The following is a 27,067-nucleotide window of genomic DNA, read 5'->3' as shown; positions in this document are numbered from 1 at the left end:
AGTTGTTTTCATACATCAACACTGTTTTCAGATATTCTGGCTCTGTGTGCACGTGGTCGCGGTCTGTCAAGGAAAAACTTTATTGTCAACCAGCGAGTACAAAGCCTGCGGCGCTGATAACGTAGGTCAGTGTGGGCACTTACTGCTGCTCATAAATTGATAAATACATATACAGTTCTGAACTAGTTCACACAATGTGGCACGTCTCATCCTCTCTGCGCACGGCGTCCTATTCTGTCTTTAATGTAATTATGACTTATAATTGATAAATTGATCAGCACAAAGTAAATATTGAGAATGTGAAAATTAATGTTACACTTAAAAAAAGCACGTGACTTTATCACATGGAAATTTCATGTAGGAACAATGAACTTTAAGGTGCTTAACGTGTGCTCTAACCTGCTGAAGGGACCTGTCACTCAGTTGCCTCACATGCTGCTGAACTGTTGTATTTTTTGACACTCTGAAAAAATCAACTGTAAGACCTGTGCCTGACGTATGAGGGGCAACATCTTCCAAAGACTTCAGACCAGTTGCACTCACTTCACTGTTAGGTCAGCATATGGAGAAAGTTGTCAGCATCCATCCTAAGTCGCCTGTAGAGGATCTACTTGACCACCAGCAACTTGCTCATGGAGGATTCAACTCTCACTACAGTGGACCAAATAGCCAGACACTGACAACAACCAAAATCAAATGCTTGTGTTCTTGATTTTAACCCTGCTTTGAAAACTATGCAAATTGTTTTAGAATGACTTCTTAAAATGAATGTGAATGGTGGTTTCATTTATTTGCATCAGAAACTTTTTAAGTGACCACCCTCAGATAGTTTTAATGAACAGGGTCTACTCAGATGAGCCTGTTTTAAATACTGGGGCACCACAAGGCTGTGTGCCATCACCACTGCTGATTTCCAGTTATACAAATGAAATGACCGCCCGCAGCAGTGATGTTAAACTGTTTAAATATGCAGATGCAGAGGCTGTGGTTGGTCCAATGGAGGCCTCCACCCCCCCAAAAATAGTCATGCTTATTACCAAAATGCAAATAACCAACCCAGCTAACAATAAAAATATGTGCTAAGTTGCTTTCCGTAACATGTTGTACATGTGTGATCATAATCATATAATCGGGAGAAATTTGGGGCTCAGTATCTTGCTCAAGGATACTTTGACATGTGGACTGGAGGAACCGGGGATCGAATAGCCGATCTTCCCATTAGTTAATAACCTGCTCTTCACATTAGTATGGGGGAGAAATAAATTGGCAAAAAGCACTGCGAACAGAGAGGATGATGCTGCAGCCAGGTCACTGACATAAATAAGAAATAAGAGAGGTCCTAGAACAGATCCTTGTGGGACTCCATATGTTACAGTGGCCCTATCATCATGCTTACACAGTGAACTGAGGATATACAGCAGTAGATGGAAAATAAACAAATATGAAGGCAGGTCCCATCTTGATTCCTCATCTATTAAAAGATGAAAGATGACCTTCCCTCTGTTCTGCCTCAGTAAACAGAGCACCTGTCCTCAAATCACCACACTGGCTTCCAGTACGCACCAGAATCGACTTTAAAGGTCTTCTGCTCGTCCATAAAGCTCTGAATGGTCTCGCTCCATTATGTATGTTAGCCACCTCGTTATGGTTAGAAAAAGGTTATGTTTTTGCTTAAATTCGTGTGTTTTGGGGTCACGCTCACGGCAGGAGAAAAAGCAGCAAGTTGCAAAAAAAGCACCCATATTGGAAGCCTTCAAAGTTGCTGGAAAAACAGTGATGACTCACTGAATCACAGCCGGTTCTGTTGTTTGTTGGTCTCGTCTGCAACATGTTGATATGATACCTATGAAATGTATAACTGTTGGTTAGTGATTTGCAGGAGCGTACAGTACCAACACTTTCTTCTGCCGATTGGACTGATGGTTCATATTAGACTATTCCTATTACATCTGATCTCATGTTGTACTCTTCCTCCTCTTCCTCAGGTCTAGGTTATGCATCCATGGTGATCGTGTTTTTCTGTAACACCTACTACATCATGGTGTTGGCCTGGGGCTTCTACTACCTGATCAAGTCCTTTAACTCCACACTCCCGTGGTCCACCTGTGACAACGAATGGAACACGCCCAACTGCATTGAGATCTTCCGTCACGAGGACTGCAAGAACGGCAGCCTCGCCAACGCCACCATCAGCAGCAACATGACCTGCGCCGAGATGGCTGATGCACGATCGCCTGTCATCGAGTTCTGGGAGTGAGTTTTGCTCTTTGTCGGTTCTTTCTGTTGAAAAAGTAAATCAAACTTGAAATTGAAGCTGAAACAGTGTTTTCACACGTCTGTAACGGTTTTATTCTCTTATGACAAATGAAAAATGATTTAGAGTATCTGCAGCATCGTTACAGACTGACTGAACATGTGACCTATGTGTCACACGTCAGTCTTCATCTCTGTGATTTTTTCAGATTATCTTTTATTGCAGCAGCAGATTAACCTCCTCCTGGTGTTAATCTCTTGAGCTCGTCTGAAATATGATGGTGTGTTTTCAGCTGGGCTGACCGACAACCTGCTGCGTTCTTCACAGCAACCAACACCCAAAACATCAACAGAGCCCACGTGGCTGCACAGAACACACACTTTCACAAGAGGAGCTTAAAACACCAGCTCCACATTGAAACATCATCTGATTCAGGGACTGTTTGTCATGTATGAGAGGGGAGGGGGTGGTGCAAACAGGGGGAGGCAGGGGGAGAATTTTTTAGGCACTGGGGAGGGACTCTTTATTTTGTCTTAGGAGGGGGCATACACATTTAAATGGTTGTACTTTATATTTATTTTACCGCAGATTTTTAGAGTCTGAGTCTGTGACTACACCAAGATTTCTGGCTGTGGTTTTAATATGCTCAAGTGAAGTTGAGCGCTGACTTTTCATCGTTCCTCCCCAGCTTCAAAACTGTGATCACAGTTTGTCTTTGTTTAGTTAAAGAAAATTGTTGCACATCCAATCGTTGATTTATTTGATGCTCTTAGTCAGAGCTTGTATTGGACCATAGTCCCCGGGGGACATGGTTGTGTAAATTTGTGCGTCGTCTACATAGTTATGGTAACATATTTTGTTATTTTCCATAGTCTGATTCAGATGTTCAACAGAAGAGGCCCCAGTATGGAGCCTTGGGGAACTCCTTGTACACTCAGACGTATAATTACGTTTAGACATAAAGTAGGCCCAGTCCTTTAAGTAGGATTCAAACCAGTTTAGTACTGTGCCAGAAAGTTCAATTGTTGGACTTAAAACGGGAGGTTTTATACAGGCCTATAAATTATCATTAATGTAATCTCAATTAATCATATCTAGATTGTTCTAGATAGAACAGTTGCTTGTTGACCGCAGTTTTCAGAGCCTGTGGAAAGACACCTGAGACAGGTCAATGAGGTGAAAATGTTCGTTAGGTGACGGAGTTCATTTGAACTCAGAGTCAAGTCAGCAGTTCTTTGTCTGACAAGGTCAGTCGATTGTAAAAGATTTAAATTAATCAAAGAGTTAATGAGTAAATGAAGGAAAAGTCCAACCTGTCTGACCCTTTTTATATCTTTGAACCATGGAGGTGCACACGTGATGGCTAAAGTGCTGCCCACTCTGGGCTTTCAATAATAGTTCATTAGATTAAAATTAAAAGGCACAGCACTGTATATTTTATGTGTAGTTACATATTCTGCAACTGTTACCTTGAACAACTACAGTGCACCTTAAGGTTTGGGAAAATGGGGACCAAGGTGGCGTTGTCGAGGAAACGCGTGCTTCATGGAGTGCAGATGATTTGTCCACTTATCTGACTCTTTACGCATTCACTTAGTGAAAATATCATACTTTGCAGTGGGAGTGACTCTAAATTGACTCTTGACAAATACTTTTCTAAAATACCGGAAGACACGTCCAAAACCAAGAAAAAATTGACCAAGATTGCTGGGAAACTTAACAGAACATTAACAGTTTTGAATATCATCCGTTTACATTTTCAGTCAGGCCTTTACCATTTGTACGTACGTATGGTCTGAGAAAGTTCTGATGTTGTTCACAGAGTACAAACAAATTCAGGTAAGAAAATTTGATAAATTGAAGATTTCTATCAAAACATTTTACGCATGGTTTAAGCACAGATTTGTGTGTTTGTACTGTTTGTGAACGAGGCCCATTGTCTTTTTGGAATAAGGGCAAAAATCAGGAATATTTATGCATGTAAATCTCGTCATTGCAATAGGAAGCAGAGGGGGAGGGGGCGCCATTTATTAAAGTGATCCACTGCCCATCAAATGTCTGAGCACGTTCCTGTTTTAAAGTGTTTAGAAATTAAAATGACTTTAAGGACAAGAAAACAAAGAAAACACCCTGATAAACTGAATGAGACTGAATGTGTTTAGAGCTTTAGAGGTGCTGGTAGGTGTGTCTTTGAACTTATGACAGAGGGGCTATCCGGGCCAGCTGTTTCCATCTGCTTCCAGTCTTTATGCTAAGCTAGTCTAACCACGTCCTGACTCCAGCTCTGTACTTAACACAAATACATCAGATAGATATCAATCTCAATATCTCAGACAATAAGGATGTCTTAATTACTAGTGAAGCTTTTCATCGACCTGATGAAACCACAGAGCTGCTGTCTGACGCTGATGATGTGCTGGTGTAAACGTCGTCCTCCTCTCTGTCTCTCTCTGTGCAGGAACAAGGTGCTGAACATTTCCTCTGGTTTGGATGAAACCGGACAGTTTAACTGGGAGCTCATGTTGTGTTTGATGGCCGTCTGGGTTATGGTTTATTTCTGCGTCTGGAAGGGCGTCAAATCCACTGGAAAGGTAACACGTACATTTAAATGTATTTTTTCATACTATTCCAGGCAGCTGTTGGTTCCCATTCAGTTCTGTGCAGCATGAAATCTGATAGCATACTCTTGGCCTCTGGTGTTATCTTCATTAATAACAATCCATGCAGAATGTGCGGCGGAAGATGGAACGAAAATCGTAACCATTAGGTGTCTCAAAATCAAAAAGGAATTTTTATCTCCAAATTCATCAAAACAAAAAAGTTTTGTCATTGTGCCAGATCACCCCTACGGCAGAGTCCCTAACCCTTAACTACATGGTCTCCTTGTGGGGACCTGATAGGATGTGAGACCCCACAATGTGAGTGCCAGGTGGGTGTCCCCATAATATACTCAATTTAAGAGTGTGTAAACATGTAATACTACAGAGTGCAGACAAGAAGCATCAGGAGAAAAAAATACAAAGCAATATAAGTATGTAAAAGAAGTAATCTGTACAAAAACAAAGCGCAATATAATAAGCAAACAATATAAAAACACAAAACAATATAATAAGTTGATTTAGAGTTAATTTGGACAGACAACCTCTAGAAGTAGGAGGGGTTTTAGTCAACCCAATACTGAGTAGTTAACTTGTGGACACCTTAGAGGAGGTGAGTCCCCACAATGTCAGTGTGTAATCAGGTCTGTGGTCCCACAACGTCATTAATACAAGTCTCTTTCCTTAATTAGAAATACATAATTACAAATACCCCCAAATATGACCAATATTTTACATATTTTTATAGTTTATTTTAATTTTGGTGTTACACTTAACATCTTTGCATGGACGGTGAAATATCAATATTATTATTAATAAGGTTAATAATAATAATAATAATGATGATGATAATAGTCAGCGTTGGGAAGGTTTAGTTCTGAAATGTTATAGATTACAGATTACTAGTTAGCCCATTGAAAATGTAATAACTCATGTAACTATTTTAACTACTTTATTAAAGTATTGTGATTTATGACATTTGATTGCTTTTCTAACAAACGTTTCAAACTGGGCAATAAAACTGAAAAATGTCTGTAAACGTTCTCTGCCTAAAGAAGTCGTTCCTGCAGAGTGAAAAGATGCAAAGCAACAAGATGAATGTTTTTATTCCACACGCAAGAATATATTCAGATGTAACCTGTCTGTAACATTCCGATCAGTAACTCTAAATTCATTACAATTATATATATATTTTAATTTGATCACATGTAATTAATTACTCCCCAACACTGATAATAATATTACTATTATTGTTAAATTAAATGATAATATCAATACGGGAGTCCCTACAATGATGGTGTGTGACAAGGTCCCCACAATGTACTAATGCAGGAGTGCACACCCTGTGGTCAGCACACACTGTCAGTCAGTGAAGTGTGCTAACAGCTGGGGTTATTACAGTCAATTACATAACACTGCTGAAGGTCAGAGGTCACCTGACAGCTGATTGATCAGATTCCAAACAGCTGCGTCGTGTCAGTAAGACGGAAAACATGAACCAAACCAAACACCTTGGCCTTTCTCTTTTCTTTTATTCATCTGTGTGTGTATTTCTCCTGTGTGTAGCAGCAGAACATAAATCCACCCTGTGTCCACAGCGCCCTGAATAAAGATAGGAAAAGAAGAAGAGCATCCGTCAGTGTCATAAGTTATTATAAAAATTTGGTCTCGTCACATATCTGCTGCAAACTGGACGTGTTTGGAGTATTTAGAAAGGAGATGTGTTTGAGACAGCAGAGTCCTCCTGCATCCAGTCTTTAATAAATGTGGGACTGTTCCTTTAAATTCTCCAGAGGAGCGTAAAGAAAAGAGACTGTATAGCTCTGTGTGTGTGTGTGTGTGTGTGTGTGTGTGTGTGTGTGTGTGTGTGTGTTTCATTGGCTCGTGACGATGAGACCTGTACACACTGCTGTCACATGGCAGGCCTAAGCGTTGCCATGACAACAATGGGGGGGTGGAGAGAGTGGAGGGACAGTGAGGTGGGGGGGGGGCTGTGAGGTGGCAGATTGTGATTGGTTGTCCTGTGGGAGGGCAGCTTGACTGCAGTGGGACGTGACTGAGAGTCAAACAGAGAGAAATACCCCCGTACTGTACTGAGTGTGTACTGAGTGTGTACTGAGTGTGTACTGAGTGTGTATTGTGTGTGTGCTCCAGTGTCATCAGAGTAAATGAGATTCTAATAATAATAATTTTGGAGTGAATGAACACTTTGACCTCACAGTTCATTTTAAGTCCAGCGTGCTGGAACAGAACCAGAACGATAGAAGACACAAATCACTGACGGCATTAAAACTATCAGTGACGTCACGTTCAGTGCTTCATGTGAACTCTGCAGAGTTTTATTATCAAAACACACAAACATCAGATGCACACTCATACATACTCACACACAAATCATCAGACAAATAAAAGGAACAACAAGAGACTCCGCTGTTTATGACCATATGACATACCGCCAAAAGACACCACATTACAGGCGGCGCCAGTGATACGTTTTCACGGTTTCTTAAGTGGGCGTGGTCATCTCACCCCTGCACCCCTCCCCCACCTGGTATTTTGCTGCTTGTTTCTATCTGTGAGCCAAAATCAAAATACTACAATGCCTCTAATAAAATCTGTGTGAAATCAAAACTGTAGAAAACAAGAGACAAACATGGAGGTTACAGTAAATACAACATGACTACTCACATAAATATTTATTCCATCAATAACAAACTGATATAGAAAGATTAAAATAGAGTTTACTGTGCTAAATAAAATCAATCAGTAAGATAAAGCACATATAATTCAGGAAACCAGTGATTATTGATCAGTGTGATGTCATACTGTCTTTATACTGAGCGAGCTAAAAATAGCTCCAGGTTCTGTTTACTGTGATCTGGTGACTCAACCGAGCGGTCACTCACTTTTACCTCAGTAAAACAGAGACACATCGTGTTGTTACGTTTGTGCCTTCTAACAAAAATATAATCAATACAAGTGTAGAACATAAAATCAGAAAATATTTTTTCTCACCTAAAGTTTCAGTGTCACTTTAAGTCCAGAGACGAGAAGCAACTTTCAGACAATTAATTTCCTGTTTTTTCTTTTAGATATCTTTTTACAACACTGCCACCAGGTGAATTTAATCGTCATCACACGCTCTAATCAATAACGACAAAGAGCCAAAAATGGGTTTTGCTGTGTTTTTAGTTCAGCAGTATTAAAGGGTTAAAACAAGACCTGAAATAAGGTGTTTATACATCAGTGATGGAGGCAGAGTGTGTGAGTCTAAGGTCTCTGTGGATTATTCCATGTTTCAGATGCTCTGTAGGAGAAGGACATCTTTATATTTCAGTTCAGTTCAGTTCAGTTCAGTTCAGGGAAGACGGAGCAAAAACCTGTTCTGTGAGCGAGGACGAAAGTTTTCTGAGTTCAGAGTTTAACGTGATGAAAAACAGGCTGGAAACATCGAAGCTTCAGACATGAATAAAAAGCAGAGCTGCATCACTGTAGACTGTGTTTCTACTTTTACTGTACGTAGTGTTCAGATTTTAAGAATCAGAATCAGCTTTATGGGTCAAGTAAAATAACACACACATGCACACACACACACTTTGACCTACAGTGTGTGTGTGTGCGTGTGTGTGTTCTGCTCTCACGGCTCTCAGTACCAACAGAAACAGTTTGTGTTGTCGATCATCAGCAGGAGGCTGAAAGCTGAGCGTTAGCTGGAAACCTCGTAACTCCACACTGCTTCGTTTTCACTTGAAGTCATGAATTATAATAACTTATCTCACATGTTTAAAACAACCATTTATAAAACACTATCAGTAAAAACAGAAATAAAACGCTATTAATGATATTAAACAATAAATCTCATTTACATGACGCAGTGCATGACGAAGAGAAAAAAACACATTTCAGCACATTAAAACCTCTTGTACTCCTCCCCCATTTTGTAGCAAAAACGCCTAAAATGACATACCCAAATTAAAATGACTGTAGCTTCTGAACCGCTCTGACTACATGCATGCATGAGGTCTTGTCAGAAAGAAAACTCTCTGAAGTTTCTTGTGAAAGTGTCAGAAACACTCTAGGTGATACAGAGACAGAGTAATGGGCCTCTGAAGTCAGTAACAAATTGAAGATTTTGCCTAAAATAAAATAAAAAATGTGTTTCAGGATGAATAACTGTCTGTGGCTTCATCTGAGCAGGTAAATGACACTGTGGGGCTGTAGGCACACTATCAATGAACACTTGTTTCAAATTTGAAGAAGACTGCTCAAAGTATGACCATTCTACAGTGTTTTTACCATGAAAAGATCCAGGCGGAGCTCCAAATGACAAGTTGGTCACTCTGCTTCAAAACAGTACTATCAGTGATCAAACAACACTCAGCCAGCTTCAAACATTGTACCTTATTGAAATCAGGTGTGATTATGATAGCTGATGTTGTTTATGACACAGAAACACCATAAAATATCACCAAATAAAGCCATATGAAACGTGAAAGTTATGATCCCACTTTCTAGACGGTATATCTCAGCCAAAAATAGTGGTAGGAGTGAGACTCTTACCTTTTATAAACCAGCTAAGTCCCCGCTAACAGCTCCACATAAGATGGCGAGTAATCCTTTAACTTTTCCCGTCGAAAAACAGCATGACATGACTTGTCACCACTCATCGCGATTTTGGACTTTAGGCTGTGTTTAGGCTGCTCCGGTGCCAAATACATAATAAATAAAAGAAAAACAATGCTATTTTTGAAAAGTTGAGAGCTTCCTGAATCCGGCAATACCAAACATCACATGGTTTGATGTCGTAGTGCGCCTGGGAGATACCATTTAACGGGGGGGGGGGAGAGCAAGGATGTCTGCGTCCTGGGGGAGTTAGAGAGGTTAAAATCAGGCAAATGCATGAAGTAAAAAAAAAAAGAACTCAAGAAAAAGATAAAAGAGTAAAAGAAATAGTAAAACAGATCAGACACATGAAAAGGTAACGCTCAAATGTAGAGTTCCTGAAGTGATTAAATTGCAGTTCAGACTAAAGATGAGTGCTAAAAGGTAAAGCTTTGAAGTACATGTTGACTCTAATGTTCTTAGCATGGACTGTTAGTTTGAGATGTTGAAGGCTTTAACACAATTTTTAATAGTTTGAAGTTGTGAATTCTGGTCTGGGACGAGGCTGTTTTGTGCCACAGGACAAGTTTAGGTGAAGTTAGAAAGTGAAAACAGATCAAAATATTTTATAAATCACGTTAATTTAATATAAATAAATCCTTTAAAAACAATGTTTGTTTGTGTTGATATGTTGTCATTTTAAGGCCAATTCTCAAGAGTGGGTGTTCTCTTTTATTTATTTTCTATTTCATAACTTCAAAATGGATCAGTGAACCAAATAGTTTTTTGTGGTTTAACCACACTGACCTTAACCACCGCAGTGCCTTTGTGAAATATGTGTGTGTGTGTGTGTGTGTGTGTGTGTGTGTTGACCTGAAGGTTTGTGGGATTCTTGTAGAAAAATGTTTCCGCTGTGATTTGACTGAAACTCGACTCCACCTGGGACCAGACGCTCTCCATGGTGCTGAAACTCCTGAAACTCTACATTCCTCTGTGTGTGTGTGTGTGTGTGTGTGTGTGTGTGTGTGTGTGTGTGTGTGTTTGTGCGCACTCGATCTCAGCAGGTCTCTTCTCCTGTTGTTTCCTCGGATCAGGTTCATGTTTGGTTTCCTCTCGTGGTTGTTTTCTTTACCTGATCCTCACTGTCAAAGGAACATACCACCAGTTTTTTTCAGGTGGCGCCCACATGAGCGTAGGGTTAGTGTCAGAACTGGGAGGTGGACGTTTGGAGAAAGGGGATAACCATAACTGTGTGAGACTGTTAAGCAGAGTAACTTCTGTAAATCTGACTTTAGATCAAATATTTTTATGTTTTCACCCAACAAAGGTGCAGAGATAGTCCTGAGTTTTGTCTGCAGGTGTTCCTCTCTCTGCACGCAGCCTCTAACAGGAGTGTTACTGTTGGAGACTTTGGGGCAAAATCAGTGTCTCATTTGTGTTTTCTGAAACATTTACAGAGCTGCGTTTGTTCCACCATGACAGTTCTCTGTACGTTTTAATGATGAGTCTGTTCCTGCAGCAGAGAGTATCTTCAGAATATTTTTAGAGTATATTTAAGAGAAAATCGGTGCAAGAAAAACGCAGTGAGCCTCAAACATCTGCTGCACATTTTTGACACTTTCTGTTCCAACTGAACATTTTCTAAAGGGATCATTTAAGCAATCAATCAATCAATCAATTTTATTTATAAAGCCCAATATCACAAATCACAATTTGCCTCACAGGGCTTTACAGCATACGACATCCCTCTGTCCTTTGGACCCTCACAGCTGATCAGGAAAAACTCCCCAAAAAAACCCTTTAACGGGGAAAAAAAAAACGGTAGAAACCTCAGGAAGAGCAACTGAGGAGGGATCCCTCTTCCAGGACGGACAGACGTGCAATAGATGTCGTACAGAACAGATCAGCATAATAAATTAACAGTAATCCATATGACACAATGAGACAGAGAGAGAGAGACAGAGAGAGAGTGAGAGAGACAGAGAGAGAGAGAGAGAGAGAGAGAGAGAGAGAGAGAGAGATGCAGGTAATAACAGTAGCTTACAACAACATTATTGAAAGTAATAATATTATAGTTATAGTTCTGGCTACTGTGGTACAATATGTTGAAAGTATGTATTAATATCTGGCATTGCTCTGGCCTCTAGCACTACCGTAAGAAACCTCGGAGTAATATTTGATCAAGATTTGTCTTTTAATTCTCATTTAAAGCAAACCTCACGGACTGCATTTTTTCATCTGCGTAATATTGCGAAAATTAGGCCTATCCTGACCCGAAAAGATGCAGAAAAATTGGTCCACGCTTTTGTTACCTCAAGGCTGGATTACTGTAACTCTCTATTATCAGGTAGCTCTAGTAAGTCCTTAAAAACTCTCCAGCTAATTCAGAATGCAGCAGCACGTGTACTAACAGGAACTAAGAAACGAGATCATATTTCTCCTGTTTTAGCTTCTCTGCACTGGCTCCCTGTAAAATCCAGAATTGAATTTAAAATCCTACTGTTAACTTATAAAGCTCTAAATGGTCAAGCTCCGTCATATCTTAGAGAGCTCATAGTGCCATATTATCCCACCAGAACACTGCGCTCTGAGAACGCAGGGTTACTCGTGGTCCCTAAAGTCTCCAAAAGCAGATCAGGAGCCAGAGCCTTCAGCTATCAGGCTCCTCTCCTGTGGAATCATCTTCCTGTTACGGTCCGGGAGGCAGACACCGTCTCCACATTTAAGACTAGACTTAAGACTTTCCTCTTTGATAAAGCTTATAGTTAGGGCTGGCTCAGGCTTGCCCTGTACCAGCCCCTAGTTAGGCTGACTTAGGCCTAGTCTGCCGGAGGACCCCCCTATAATACACCGGGCTCCCTCTCTCTCCCTCTCTCTCTCTCTCTCTCTCTCTCTCTCTCTCTCTCTCTCTCTCTCTCTCACTCTCATCCTATTACTGCATCTTGCTAACTCGGCCATTCTGGATGTCACTAACTCGGCTTCTTCTCCGGAGCCTTTGTGCTCCACTGTCTCTCAGAATAACTCATATCACAGCGGTGCCTGGACAGCGTGACGTGTGTGGTTGTGCTGCTGCCGTGGTCCTGCCAGATGCCTCCTGCTGCTGCTGCCATCATTAGTCATTAGTCATACTTCTACTGTTATTATACACATATGACTATTGTCACACAAGTATACTGTCTGATACTAATACATACTTTCAACATATTGTACCACAGTAGCCAGAACTATAACTATAATATTATTACTTTCATTAATGTTGTTGTAAGCTACTGTCATTACCTGCATCTCTCTCTCTCTCTCTCTCTCTCTCTGTCTCATTGTGTCATATGGATTACTGTTAATTTATTATGCTGATCTGTTCTGTACGACATCTATTGCACGTCTGTCCGTCCTGGAAGAGGGATCCCTCCTCAGTTGCTCTTCCTGAGGTTTCTACCGTTTTTTTTTTCCCCGTTAAAGGGGTTTTTTTTGGGGAGTTTTTCCTGATCAGCTGTGAGGGTCTTAAGGACAGAGGGATGTCGTATGCTGTAAAGCCCTGTGAGGCAAATTGTGATTTGTGATATTGGGCTTTATAAATAAAATTGAATTGAATTGAATTGAATTGAATTGAATCTGGCAGTATACTTGTGTGACAATAGTCATATGTGTATAATAACAGTAGAAGTATGACTAATGACTAATGATGGCAGCAGCAGCAGGAGGCATCTGGCAGGACCACGGCAGCAGCACAACCACACACGTCACGCTGTCCAGGCACCGCTGTGATATGAGTTAATCTGAGAGACAGTGGAGCACAAAGGCTCCGGAGAAGAAGCCGAGTTAGTGACATCCAGAATGGCCGAGTTAGCAAGATGCAGTAATAGAATACAAGAGAGAAAGAGAGAGAGAGAGAGAGAGAAGGTGCCCGGTGTATTATAGGGGGTCCTCCGGCAGACTAGGCCTAAGTCAGCCTAACTAGGGGCTGGTACAGGGCAAGCCTGAGCCAGCCCTAACTATAAGCTTTATCAAAGAGGAAAGTCTTAAGTCTAGTCTTAAATGTGGAGACGGTGTCTGCCTCCCGGACCGTAACAGGAAGATGATTCCACAGGAGAGGAGCCTGATAGCTGAAGGCTCTGGCTCCTGATCTACTTTTGGAGACTTTAGGGACCACGAGTAACCCTGCGTTCTCAGAGCGCAGTGTTCTGGTGGGATAATATGGCACTATGAGCTCTCTAAGATATGACGGAGCTTGACCATTTAGAGCTTTATAAGTTAACAGTAGGATTTTAAATTCAATTCTGGATTTTACAGGGAGCCAGTGCAGAGAAGCTAAAACAGGAGAAATATGATCTCGTTTCTTAGTTCCTGTTAGTACACGTGCTGCTGCATTCTGAATTAGCTGGAGAGTTTTTAAGGACTTACTAGAGCTACCTGATAATAGAGAGTTACAGTAATCCAGCCTTGAGGTAACAAAAGCGTGGACCAATTTTTCTGCATCTTTTCGGGTCAGGATAGACCTAATTTTCGCAATATTACGCAGATGAAAAAATGCAGTCCGTGAGGTTTGTTTTAAATGAGAATTAAAAGACAAATCTTGATCAAATGTTACTCCGAGGTTTCTTACGGTAGTGCTAGAGGCCAGAGCAATGCCATCTAGAGAAACTATGTCATCAGATAAAGAGTCTCTGAGTTGTTTGGGGCCAAGAACAATAACTTCAGTTTTGTCTGAATTTAACATCAGGAAATTGGTGCTCATCCAAGTTTTTATGTCTTTAAGGCAGTTATGGAGTTTAGTTAATTGATTACTTTCTTCTGGCTTCATCGATAAATACAACTGTGTATCATCCGCATAACAATGGAAATTTATAGAGTGATTTCTAATGATGTTACTTAAAGGAAGCATATATAGAGTAAATAGGATTGGTCCGAGCACAGAACCTTGCGGAACTCCAAAACAAACTTTGGTACGTAAGGATGATTCATTATGAACGTGAACAAACTGAAAACGATCAGATAAATAAGATTTAAACCAGCTTAGTGCTGAACCTTTTAGGCCAATTAAGTGATCCAGTCTCTGTAGCAGAATTTGATGGTCAATAGTGTCAAACGCCGCACTAAGATCTAATAAAACAAGAACAGAGACGAGTCCTTTGTCTGAAGCAATCAGAAGGTCATTTGTAATTTTAACTAGTGCTGTCTCAGTGCTATGATGCACTCTAAATCCTGACTGAAATTCCTCAAATAAATTATTATCATGGAGAAAATCACACAGCTGGTCTGTGACTACTTTCTCAAGGATCTTTGACATAAAGGGAAGATTAGATATTGGTCTATAGTTGGCTAACACCTCTGGATCCAGGGTGGGCTTTTTTAGTAGAGGTTTAATTACAGCTACCTTAAAAGACTGTGGTACATAGCCTGTTAATAGGGATATATTGATCATATCTAATATATGAGTGTTAACTGAAGTTAAGACCTCCTTAAGTAGCCTAGTTGGGATGGGGTCTAAGAGACACGTTGATGATTTAGATGAAGAAATCACTGCTGTCAATTCTTGAAGAGAAATTGGGGAGAAGCAATCTAAATATATATTAGGTCTTACAGCTGTGTTTGAGGTTAGATAGGTACTATCTGAGGACAAGAGGTCATGAATTTTGCCTCTAATAGTTAGAATTTTGTCATTAAAAAAGCTCATAAAATCATTACTGCTAAGGGCTAAAGGAATACAAGGCTCAATAGAGCTTTGACTCTCAGTCAGCCTGGCTACAGTGCTGAAAAGAAACCTGGGGTTGTTCTTGTTTTCTTCTATTAATGCTGAGTAATAGTTTGCTCTGGCATTGTGGAGGCCCCTCTTATAAGTTTTGAGACTGTCTGTCCAGATTAAAGGAGATTCTTCCAGTTTGGTTAATCGCCAATTCCTTTCAAATTTTCGCGATATTTGTTTTAACTTACGGGTTTGAGAGTTATACCAAGGAGCGAACTTTCTTTGCTTTTTTAACTTCTTTTTAAGAGGAGCTATAGAGTCAAGTGTTGTTCGCAGCGAGCCTACGGCGCTATCAACAAAATGATAAAAGTCGGTACAGGAAACCTCTGTTACTGAGGGACTTGGTATTGAATTTAACGACGGAGTAATCTTTTCCTTAAATTTTGCGACAGCACTATCTGATAAACATCTAGTATAGTAACTGTTGCTGAGTGGCGTGTAATCGAGTAAAAGGAAATCAAAAGTAATCAGATAATGATCCGATAGTGAGGGATTCTGTGGAAAGACTTTTAGGTTATCAATTTCAATTCCATACGTCAGAACTAGATCGAGGGTATGGTTAAAACAGTGAGTGGGTTCATGTACACCCTGACTGAAGCCAATGGAGTCTATTAATGAGATAAACGCGGTAGCCAGGGAGTCATTATCAACGTCGACATGAATGTTAAAATCGCCTACAATAATAACTTTATCTGATTTAAGAACTAAACTGGATAAAAACTCTGAGAATTCAGATACAAATTCAGAATACGGGCCAGGAGCACGGTACACTATAACAAATAAAAGTGGCTGCGAGGTTTTCCAGGTCGGATGTAAAACACTAAGAACGAGGCTTTCAAATGAATTATAATCTAGTTTAGGTTTAGGGCTGATTAACAGACTAGAGTTAAAAATGGCTGCAACTCCCCCTCCTCGGCCGCTGCCTCGAGGAATGTGGGTATTATTATGACTGGGAGGAGTGGATTCATTGAGAATGACATATTCATCTTGACACAGCCAGGTTTCAGTGAGACTGAGTAAATCAATATGATTATCTGATATTAATTCGTTTACTAACACTGCTTTAGACGATAGAGACCTGATATTTAACAGTCCGCATTTAATTCTCCTGTTTTGTCTTTCTGTCACAGAAGAGGTTTTAATTTTTATGAGGTTGTTATGCACAACTCCTCTTTGTTTAATTTTAGATTTAAATAATTTAGGTGGTCGGGGGACAGACACCGTTTGTATAAAACTATGAAAACTATGGCTGGGTAACTGAACTAGAAGCTCAGAGAGGCGTTTAGGACTGCAACTCTGAGTCCTGATCTCAACTCTGGGTTGTCAGGGATTTAAATTACTAATAAAATTTGCCAGGTTCCTAGAAATGAGAGCAGGGACTCTTTACCAACAACATACAGAGTCATGTGTGTTTAATGGTAATGTGTGTGTTTCAGATTGTGTACTTCACAGCCACCTTCCCTTACGTGGTCCTCATCATCCTGCTGGTCAGAGGAGTCACACTTCCCGGAGCCTACGACGGCATCATGTACTACATCAAACCTGATTGGTCCAAACTGGAGGAGGCGCAGGTCAGTTCACACTACATGGGTACTGATGCCCTGAGTTCTGTCTCTTAGGTGAACTTGGTGTGAGCGTGAGAGTCTAAACCCAAACAGAGTTTTTTTATTTTAATATTTTTTTTATAATAATGATAGGAAGGAGGAGGTTGGTGATTATGTGACAGTAGTCGTTAAACTTTTGTTTCAGTTTTGTTAATATTTATTATGTTGTTGTTATTGTTATGATTATTATTGCTAGTGTTAGTATTAGAGGCCGATAAGTATTATTACTGTAGAATTTATTATTATTATTGATAGGATGACGATGACGGTTATTGGCCTAAAGCAGGAAAGAGCAAAGATGAAGGAGGAAGAACAAAGTTAAAACAAACAAGTAACACCAAGATAAAACCAAAAAACATAAAAATATGGATCAAAGAACGGGAGATTACTTTTTTTTTTTGAAAAATTGTAAACACTGACAAATGAAAAAAAATGATTGTGGTTCTACCCAGACACTTCCTCCTGCCTTCGTTCCTTCCTGTTTCTGCTCTCAGTTTTAAACGTGTAAAGTTCAGCAGTGAACGCATCACACACCTGTGACCTCTGACCCATTCAGGTGTGGATCGACGCCGGCACACAGATCTTCTTCTCCTACGCCATCGGGCTGGGAGCTCTGACCGCTCTGGGCAGCTACAACCGCTTCAACAACGACTGCTACAAGTACGACACACACACACGCATACACACATACACACGCACACGCACGCACACACACACACACGCACACACACACACACACACATTTTCTGCTGCTTTCAATAAACTGCTTATTTGATTAAAGAAATGACAGGCGATTATTGCCAACAATCTTTTATCGAGCAAACTGACAATCGAACTTGAACACAAAATAAAAAATATTAAGTTCTAAAAATGATAGTTACATTTCTACCTGTGTCCTTCAACTAACTTAAAAATATCCCTGAGTGTAATATCTTAGTCATATACAATGTGTTGTACGGGCAAGTTTACACCCCAATGACGATAATAAAAAGATACAGCCGGATTATAAGTAGCTTAAATTTGTAAATTTTAACCACAGTTCTTGAGTAAATGTACTTTATTACATTCCATTACTGACCTTCAAACAAATCATTAACGTTAAAACAGCCATTTAAAGTAGTGAGGACCAAACTGTCCTCACAATGCAGGAGTGTCCTCACTACGGTGGTTTGAGACAAAGGCCTCACAAAGACAGCAAAACAAAAACAGTAATTTAACACAATAGTTGACTTTGTTTTAGAAAATGGAGGTTAAAGGATGTTTGTGGTTTATTGTGTACAGTAAGAACTAATAATTGAGACGAATGTACCTATTAAAATCAATACTGATGATCTAGTATTGACAAGGTTTTTAGGTATGTAGCCTATTTAGCACCCGTGTTAAAACAGTACCTAATTCTCCTCCTCTGTCTCCTCTCCTGCAGGGATGCCTTCGTCTTGGCTCTGATAAACAGTGGAACCAGTTTCTTTGCTGGTTTTGTTGTGTTTTCTATTCTGGGCTTCATGGCTGCTGAGCAGGGAGTCGACATCTCGCATGTCGCTGAGTCAGGTAAAAAAACACAAACACCAGCTGTTCCTCTCAAACTCTCCTGAGGTTTTTAAGTTGCAACTTTATTAAAGATATTATGGTTATTCAACAAAGGTTTGACCTACATACCTTTAAACCTCCGAGGCTGATGGAACAAAAGCTCTTTATTCCCAGTCAGAGGTTAGAGGTCCGACTGTGAGGTGAACACACAGCAGGAGAACAACGTGACGATCTGGGCCGGGGGTGAAATCGGTTGTAGATGCATTAATTGATTGATGGCCACTGAGGAGCAGAAAAAGAAGCAAACTAAGCCGACGTCATATCACCAGCTCATGTTTGAGATGTAGCTAAAGTGCAAATTAGCATGAAGCTGCTTTTGTCGACCTTGTTCTGAATTCAAGGATCATTGCTAAAGAATAACTTTATTTTGAATGATTAATCTGCTGCTGTTATTTTAAACTTTCAATCTGTGCTGCGTCTTGGGAACAGCAGCAGGGCGGAGACGAGGCTCAGTGAACAGAGAATTATCACCATCTCTGCAGCTCTGCAGAGCTTTTCAGCCTCAGCCTTTAGCTTTTTGACCCCACTGTACTCCACCTGCTCAGCAGGAAACAGCAGACAGACACAGGTAGAGACCAGCTGGTGAACACAGCGGCGCATTTAGCAGTTCAGGAGGTGGTGGAGACCAAAAACAGAGCTAACAGAGAGAGAATATTGGACTGACGTTCATTACGTGACACAAAAACTCTTAATGAATCTATTGATTGATCTTTAACTGCTGGGTGTGGACGTAGGTAGCTGAATGCTAACATGTTAGCTGGTCATTGTTGAGGAGCTGAATCATCCACAGAGGTCTCTTCCTCTCAGAAACAAACACACCAGCTGATTCACACCAGGAAATTCACGATTAAAAATGGGGGGCAGTTTTCTGACACTGCTCATCATGGAGGAGCTGCTAACTATGGTGGACGATGTGAACACATGAATGTCTCTATCTAGAGTCAGTGTTTGGTTTGACCGTTCTGGGCTACTGTAGAAACATGGCAGTGCAACATGGTGATCTGTGTAGACGAGGACCTGCTCCCTGTGGAAATATAAACAGCTCATTCTGAGGGAACCAGAACACAAGCATTAGATCAGATTCACTTTATGTTTATTTTATCTATTTTTATTTGCACACACATGAAACTGCATAAAAACCAAATAGTAAAAAAGAAAAAATAAGAACTGTGTCAGGAGAGGTCGAGAGGCCACAGGCTGATACTAACAGATCTCCCCTCAACTTATGGAGAAAACAGACAATGACAAAAAAAAATGTGTCTCATGTTGTGTTTTATATTTCTGGTTTTAGCGCTGTATATTTTTTATTCTGTGTATTTGTTCTGTGTCGTCTGTCTGTAACTTTATGTTGCTGCCTGTGTTGGAAACAGAGATTTTTAACCTCAGGAGGGTTTTTTTTCTGGTTAAATGAAGAACAAATAAAAATGTTTACAGACTGAAGGACGTGCAGACACACTCAGGACGATTCTGTTCTGTGATGACTGAAGTTGTAACTTTTCCTCAAACAAACTGCACTGCTGCACAATTTGACTTTTACTGTGGAAACTTATTATTTTACTGGTAATACGTCTGTGCTTTCACTTTACCTGTATCTCATACCTTTACTGTAGCAGTGTGTGTGTGTGTGTGTGTGTGTATGTGTGTGCATAGTTTTATATGCGGCGCTGTCAGCCAACTGTATGTTTATTAATAGCGTTGAAGCACATGACGTGACATCACAAACTCCAGTTATATTTAGTTTCTCCACAGAAGGCCTTGCGCAGCAGACGCTCGCTCTGACCGTCTCATCATGGATTCATGTTTCTCTCATAAACGTTCATGTTTCCGTCCTCCAACTCTTCCATTCATTGTTACTCACCATGATAGTGAGCTCTTACTGCTTCACTCCACTAAATTTTCAACTGGCCATCATTAATTATATATATATGTATATATATATATTTTTTTTTAATTACATCACTGGTGCTTATGAGTGTCTCCTGACTGCCATTAAGCTCCCCATGAGCCCTGTAAATTTAATGTGAGGAACCTGAGTTATCTCGATGTCGTCTATGAATATTTTGGCTCTTATCTGTTTCTGTAGATCCGCCCACGTTTACACATCAGACTGTTGACGCAGCGTGCAGGGATCAGTCTGTGAAGCGCTGCGCTATGTTTTAAAGAAAGTAGCATCAGTGCTGCTCTGACTAATGACGAGATTAACTCTGAGTGTGTGTGTAAATGAAAACGACAGCGTGAGGACGTGAATCTTTTTATTTTAATCTCGTTGCAAAAAGAACAAAAGCAAATCCAATTACTGACAAGTTTACAATGGTTTAAAGTATTAACATCACTCTGTGTGTGTGTGTGTGTGTGTGTGTGCAGTATTAACTGAAGGATTATTTAAGGTGGCCCTTTCACCTCATGACATGTGACTCATCTTTATTTCATGAGGCTCAGCTCTGAAAACGACCACAGCTGATTGGATGACCCACCTGTCAGTCAAGACAAACGTGTCTCCACACATACCTCTCTTTAAAGGCTTAAAGGGCCAGTCCGTACATTTTTAACCTGCTAAATTTACACACCTAACTGAAGAGTCTGATGTATGGATGAACTGGAACCACCACCCTGTGGTTGTATGACTCCGCCCACCAGTCCACCCTGTGGTTGTATGACTCCGCCCACCAGTCCACCCTGTGGTTGTATGACTCCTCCCACCAGTCCACCCTGTGGTTGTATGACCCCGCCCACCAGTCCACCCTGTGGTTGTATGACTCCGCCCACCAGTCCAGTGTCTCTGACAGTCTCCATCCATGTCAGTGAAAACATGGATGCTTCACACACAGAAGATCTATACAATCAGCACAGTTTCAAGATTAGAGTCACCAATTCAGTATCTGACCAAATGTCTCCCCTTCTGTTCCTGAGATATGACGTTAAAACATGATGATGTCACAGTCAAGCTGACCTTTGACCTTTGTCCTTCATTATTTTATCCTGTTAGACATTTGTGTCAAGTTTGGTCAGAATTAGTGAATGAATTCTTCAGTCATGGACATGTCTGAGTAATGTCAAAACATTTTAGGGAAAGAGTTGTAATATTTGTAAGTCGTAATATTTCAAGAAAAAAAGTCATACATTCATACATTTGCCAAAATATTTGAAATTTTACATGGGAAAAAGTTGGATAACAACGAAACACTTTAGAGAAAAAAGTCTCAATATTTCAAAACAAAAAAAGAGTTTGGTGAAGTCAACAGTGTAGAGAAAAATGTGGCAATATTTCAACAAAAAAGTAAAATTATTTCAAGGAAAAACATCATGCAGTGTCAAAAAAGGTATTAATATTTTGAGAAAAAAAAGTCAGGTAAAGTCAAACTTTGTATTTTTTCAAGAAATAAAGTCTTCATATAATCTGACAAAAAGTAGAAATATTTTAAGGGGAAAAGTCAGAATATTCCAAGAAATAAAAAGAGTCAGGTAAAGTCAAACGTGGTCGAGAAAAAAGTTGTGATATTTCAAGAAAAAAGTTTACATAATGAGACAAAACAGTCGAAATATTTAGAGGAAAAAAAGTTGGCCAATGACAAAACATTTTAGAGAAAGAATTGGAATATCTCCCGATGACAAATACGCTGATTTTTGTACCATGAAACGTCTTTCTTCAGAGTGTGAATCAGCTGGTGTGTGTGTTTCTGAGAGGAAGAGACCTCTGAGGATAATTCAGCTCCTCAACAATCAACACTGAAGGAATTCTGACCAGGAGAAGTTTCAGATGGTTGTAATCTGTAATCTGTAATCTGTAATCCTCACTGACAGACGACACTAAATCCTCCTGAATCTGACACACTGGACCTTTAAATCAACATAAAATAAAATCTGAACACAATCTGGGATAAAGATTAAACAATGATTCTGCAAGTTTAAGTTTATTTTCATTTTCAACGTGTAAAAGAAAAAAGGTAAGAAAACAAAACAGGACAAAACTGAGCAAACGACAAACTCTCAATAAACAACATAATTATAGATTTCATGTCCAAAGAAGAGCAGGAAGAAGTGAATATTCAATAAGTCCTTTATTTATATTATATTAATAAAGTTAAACATGAATATTCCAACTTCCTGCCTCAGTGTTCACCTCAAACACTCCAATCAAATCTGTCAAATTAAATAAACATGAAACGTTCATAAAGAAAGTCAGGAGTAAGATTATCTCATAAAATACAAACGTGTGACAGAAAACTGTGTTGTAGATTATTAGACATCTAACATGTGCGTGTGTGTGTGTGTGTGTGCTTCAGGTCCAGGTCTGGCCTTCATTGCGTATCCGAAGGCGGTCAGTCTGATGCCGGTGGCTCCTCTGTGGGCGGCGCTCTTCTTCTTCATGCTGCTGCTGCTCGGACTCGACAGTCAGGTGATCAATACTTCTCACTCCTGGTCATGACGTCAGAGATCGCTTCATTCTGCTTTGTTATCATCATCAGAGTTACGTTATTATCATGTGGTGACGCAGCAGAGAGACTCTGCTCTGATGGTGCATTCAGTGACTCACAGATATTAAACATTTCTGCTGCCAGAAGCTTCAAACAATGACCCCAAAAATTTGCAAGAAATTAGTAAAAAGACATAAATTAAAAACTGCTTGAACATTTTTGATAATTCTGTAACATAATTTTAAGATGTAATAATAAGAATTATTATAAATAGATTTTCCCCAAGCTTTTTTTCTTTTTTCCAGAGGTTTTTTTTTCATATTTTGAGAAATATTTTTAAAAATCTACATTTTTGTTTATTTGTTTATTTACTTTGCAATTTGCACAACATTTCTTACCAATTTTCTCAGAGTTCAAAGGTTTAAATATTTGCTAAAGGCATCTGAAAGCAGCACAAGAAAAGTGATGTCGCTCCAGGTTTCAAATGCTTTATGTATAAAGTTTTTTTTACATTTTCTGAAGTCATTTTCTTTTACTTATAGTTTTAGAATAAATACTTTTATTTTTTTTCCACTCGTTAATCTCTTGTGCTGTTACAATGAGAATTTCTCCCAGGATATGAGTAAAGTTATGTCTTATATATCTGGAATAAGTCTCATGTGTTTGAGTTGTTAATATCTGAGTCTTCCTCTCTGTGTGTCTCCAGTTTGTTGGGGTGGAAGGTTTCGTAACTGGAATCCTGGATCTGTTTCCTGGAAAACATTACCATCGCTACAAAAGGGAGATCTCTGTGGCGATATGCTGTTTACTGTGCTTCATTATTGACCTCTCAATGGTGACGCAGGTCAGTTACAGACTGTCTGTTTCCTGCTGAACGTGAAAATAATACTTCAGAAACTGCTTTTATTATCGATAACTGGCAGTGATAAAAGTTGAAACATCTATCTGAACTTAAAAGAAAACAGGAAACCTTTCACACTTCGGCCGATGACTGACTTTGTTGCAGTGAATCAAACATTTTATTGTCTTAAACACAGAACTGTGTCTCTGTCTCTGCAGGGAGGGATGTACGTCTTCCAGTTGTTTGACTACTACTCGGCCAGTGGGATGACTCTGTTGTGGCAAGCATTCTGGGAATGCATAGTAGTTGCCTGGGTCTACGGTATGCAAGACACACACACACACACACACACACACACACACACACACAAATACAGAGCGTAGTGTTTCAGGTATTGGCATGGTGTGCCACAGTAAAGTATGTCAGCGAAGCATCCTTTCTTAAAATAGGTGTGTGAATAGTTTCGTTATATGATATTACAGTAATGAAGGTCACAGTTCAGGATCTGTCTCATGGTACAAAGTATTATAGCACACTGTGTTGTAGTGAAAAAGTTGTAGTATAGTATGTCAAAGTACAGTACATCATAGGAAAGCTTGTCTGTCCAAGGAAGGCGGGATCGATTGAATTGAGAATAAATAAGAGTGAAGGAAAAAGTATGAGAATCTCTGTACTGCTGATCAGGTCCCAATGAAAAACCTGTTGAAGAGAAGCTTTGGAAAATCAGCAAGGTTACTATTTCTAAAATAGTAAGAAAAGAGGTATTTAGTATAGTATGACAAAAAAAACGTCATAGTATAATGTGCCAAAAAAGTCATACCAAAGTATTAAAAAAAAACAGCACAGTATTGTGTGTCAAATGAAGTCATAGTAAAGTAAAACAAAAACATGTCATAGTATAGTATGTCAATAAAACGTCATGGTATAGTATGTCACAAAATAAAATAAAAATCGTCATAGTATTGCAAGACAAAAAACTCCATATTTTAGCATGTCAAAAATAAACAAACAAAAAAAATTATACTATATTATGTCCAAAAAAAGTTGTAGTATGGGATGACGAAAAAAACATCATAGTATACTATGTTGTCCAAAATGTAATGAAAATGTCATAGTACAGCATGTCGTCCGAAATCATGAAAATATGTCATAGTATAGCATGTTGTCCGAAATCATGAAAATATGTCATAGTATAGCATGTCGTCCAAAATGATGAAAATACGTCATAGTATAGCATGTCGTCCAAAATCATGAAAATACGTCATAGTATAGCATGTTGTCCAAAATCATGAAAAAACGTCATAGTATAGCATGTCGTCCGAAATCATGAAAAAACGTCATAGTATAGCATGTTGTCCAAAATCATGAAAAAACGTCATAGTATAGCATGTCGTCCAAAATCATGAAAATACGTCATAGTATAGCATGTCGTCCGAAATCATGAAAAAACGTCATAGTATAGCATGTTGTCCAAAATCATGAAAATACGTCATAGTATAGCATGTCGTCCAAAATGATGAAAATACGTCATAGTATAGCATGTCGTCCAAAATCATGAAAATACGTCATAGTATAGCATGTCGTCCGAAATCATGAAAAAACGTCATAGTATAGCATGTTGTCCAAAATCATGAAAATACGTCATAGTATAGCATGTCGTCCAAAATGATGAAAATATGTCATAGTATAAAGTCATAGTATAGCATGTTGTCCAAAATCATGAAAATACGTCATAGTATAGCATGTCGTCCGAAATGATGAAAATATGTCATAGTATAGCATGTCGTCCAAAATCATGAAAAAAAGTCATAGTATAGTATGTCGTCCAGAATTATAGCATGGCAAAAAAAAAAAACGTTGAAAAAAGAAACTACCATGAAAAATAGGAAATTCTGAGAAGTGATATAATTTTTCATTATATGGTCTTGGAAGTCCATAAAAATTTATTGTACATTGTACAAAAAATCAATTGAAAAAAATCATATAAAATATATAATTCTAAGTATAAAGTAGGAGCCATACATGAACACATTTATTTAAAACAAACAAAATATCAGACAACAAAACAAAACAAATCAATGTTACAAAAGAAAAACAAAGTAATGAATTCAATAAATGTAAAAATATATCTGTATTCTGTGTTCCCTCCATTAGTATCTTTGAGAAGATGTCTTGGTATGGCATACAAAAATGCCCCACTTCCAAAATAAATGTCTTTGAAAATGTCAGTGTAATATTCCCCCTAAGAAGTCAATTTTTGTAGTCTGCCAAATAAAAAATCCATAAGTAATATCATACTGTAGTAAAACATTAAAAAGAATCATCTGAAATTTCATAGCATGGTGTGGAACGAGCAAAGAATGATCAAACAAACAGTCATTGGATAGAATACCAAAAAAGCAATACAAATAAATGTATGAAAACATATAAAATATAAGATGCACAAATATAAGAGGCATCAAAAATGCTACACAGCAATTTGTGCTTCACTTTCAGTCATGTTATTTCCTTCATTGATGCATTTCTTCAGGATTATCATTTCAAAACAAACAAGAAAATAAAACAAACAAAATCAATAAACCCAACTACAGTATGTCAGAAATAAAAGTCATAGCATAATATGTCAAAAACATGTTATAGTGTTGTATTGAAAAAATACATACTACACTAAAAATCCTGTAAAAAGTGTCGTAAATCAAAAGAATCTTTTTTCACCTCACCAGTCGTACAGAGTCACAGCTGAATATCAGAACAGGCCACAGTGACGGCTGTGTGTTGTGTGTTGTGTGTTGTGTGTCAGTGATGTCATCATCATTAACACTGCTGCAGCATCTTTCCGCCTGCTCCTCGCTGATTGAGTCGTTTGTTGCAGGTGCTGACCGCTTCATGGACGATGTGGCTCGTATGATTGGCTACCGGCCTTTCCCCTGGATGAAGTGGTGCTGGTCCTTCATTACTCCGTGTGTCTGCATGGTGAGACCACTCGTCCTACAGAAAAACAACAACAACACATTGATAAATGTACTTTTACCATTCGACTGATACGTTCATACTAACCAGTGTGGACGCAGTGATGTTCAGACCTGCACTCAAGAGTAGAGACGCTGCTCTGTGGTGTTAGAAGGAGCCAGCAGAGGCAGGTGATGCTGCTGGCTCCTTCCTCAGAGGTTTTCAGAGCACGTCCAGCTGGTAGGAGACCCGGGGTCGACCCAGAACACGCTGTAGGGATTATATATCTCATCTGGCATGGGAACGCCTCGGGGTCCTTCAGGAGGAGCTGGGACACACTGTTGGGGCGACAAACATGTAGACGACCTTTGTTAGCTTGCAGCCACAGAGACCCGGCTCCAGATCATTTCAAGAAAATGGATGACTAAAACATTAAAAATACAAATATAAGAAATACAAAATGTTAACTGTTATT

The 27,067-nt window shown here is 39.3% G+C and overlaps 1 protein-coding gene across 1 annotated transcript in view; it reads left to right on the top strand.

The window, feature by feature from the left end:
* slc6a8 (solute carrier family 6 member 8) overlaps nucleotides 1–27,067 on the top strand; it is a 53,643-nt gene that overhangs the window by 24,628 nt on the left and 1,948 nt on the right. Inside the window, exons 3-11 of the mRNA XM_033628005.2 lie at nucleotides 1,986–2,253; nucleotides 4,713–4,845; nucleotides 16,633–16,767; nucleotides 17,357–17,460; nucleotides 18,224–18,348; nucleotides 22,671–22,783; nucleotides 23,509–23,646; nucleotides 23,862–23,964; nucleotides 26,516–26,616. Coding sequence (XP_033483896.1) covers nucleotides 1,986–2,253; nucleotides 4,713–4,845; nucleotides 16,633–16,767; nucleotides 17,357–17,460; nucleotides 18,224–18,348; nucleotides 22,671–22,783; nucleotides 23,509–23,646; nucleotides 23,862–23,964; nucleotides 26,516–26,616 — 1,220 coding nt within the window. The remainder of the gene's footprint in view (nucleotides 1–1,985; nucleotides 2,254–4,712; nucleotides 4,846–16,632; nucleotides 16,768–17,356; nucleotides 17,461–18,223; nucleotides 18,349–22,670; nucleotides 22,784–23,508; nucleotides 23,647–23,861; nucleotides 23,965–26,515; nucleotides 26,617–27,067) is intronic.

Source organism: Epinephelus lanceolatus, chromosome 8 (assembly GCF_041903045.1).
Source record: "Epinephelus lanceolatus isolate andai-2023 chromosome 8, ASM4190304v1, whole genome shotgun sequence".
NCBI lineage: Eukaryota > Metazoa > Chordata > Actinopteri > Perciformes > Serranidae > Epinephelus > Epinephelus lanceolatus.
Note: the sequence above shows the minus strand (reverse complement) of the source record. Positions and strands in the feature narration are given on the sequence as shown.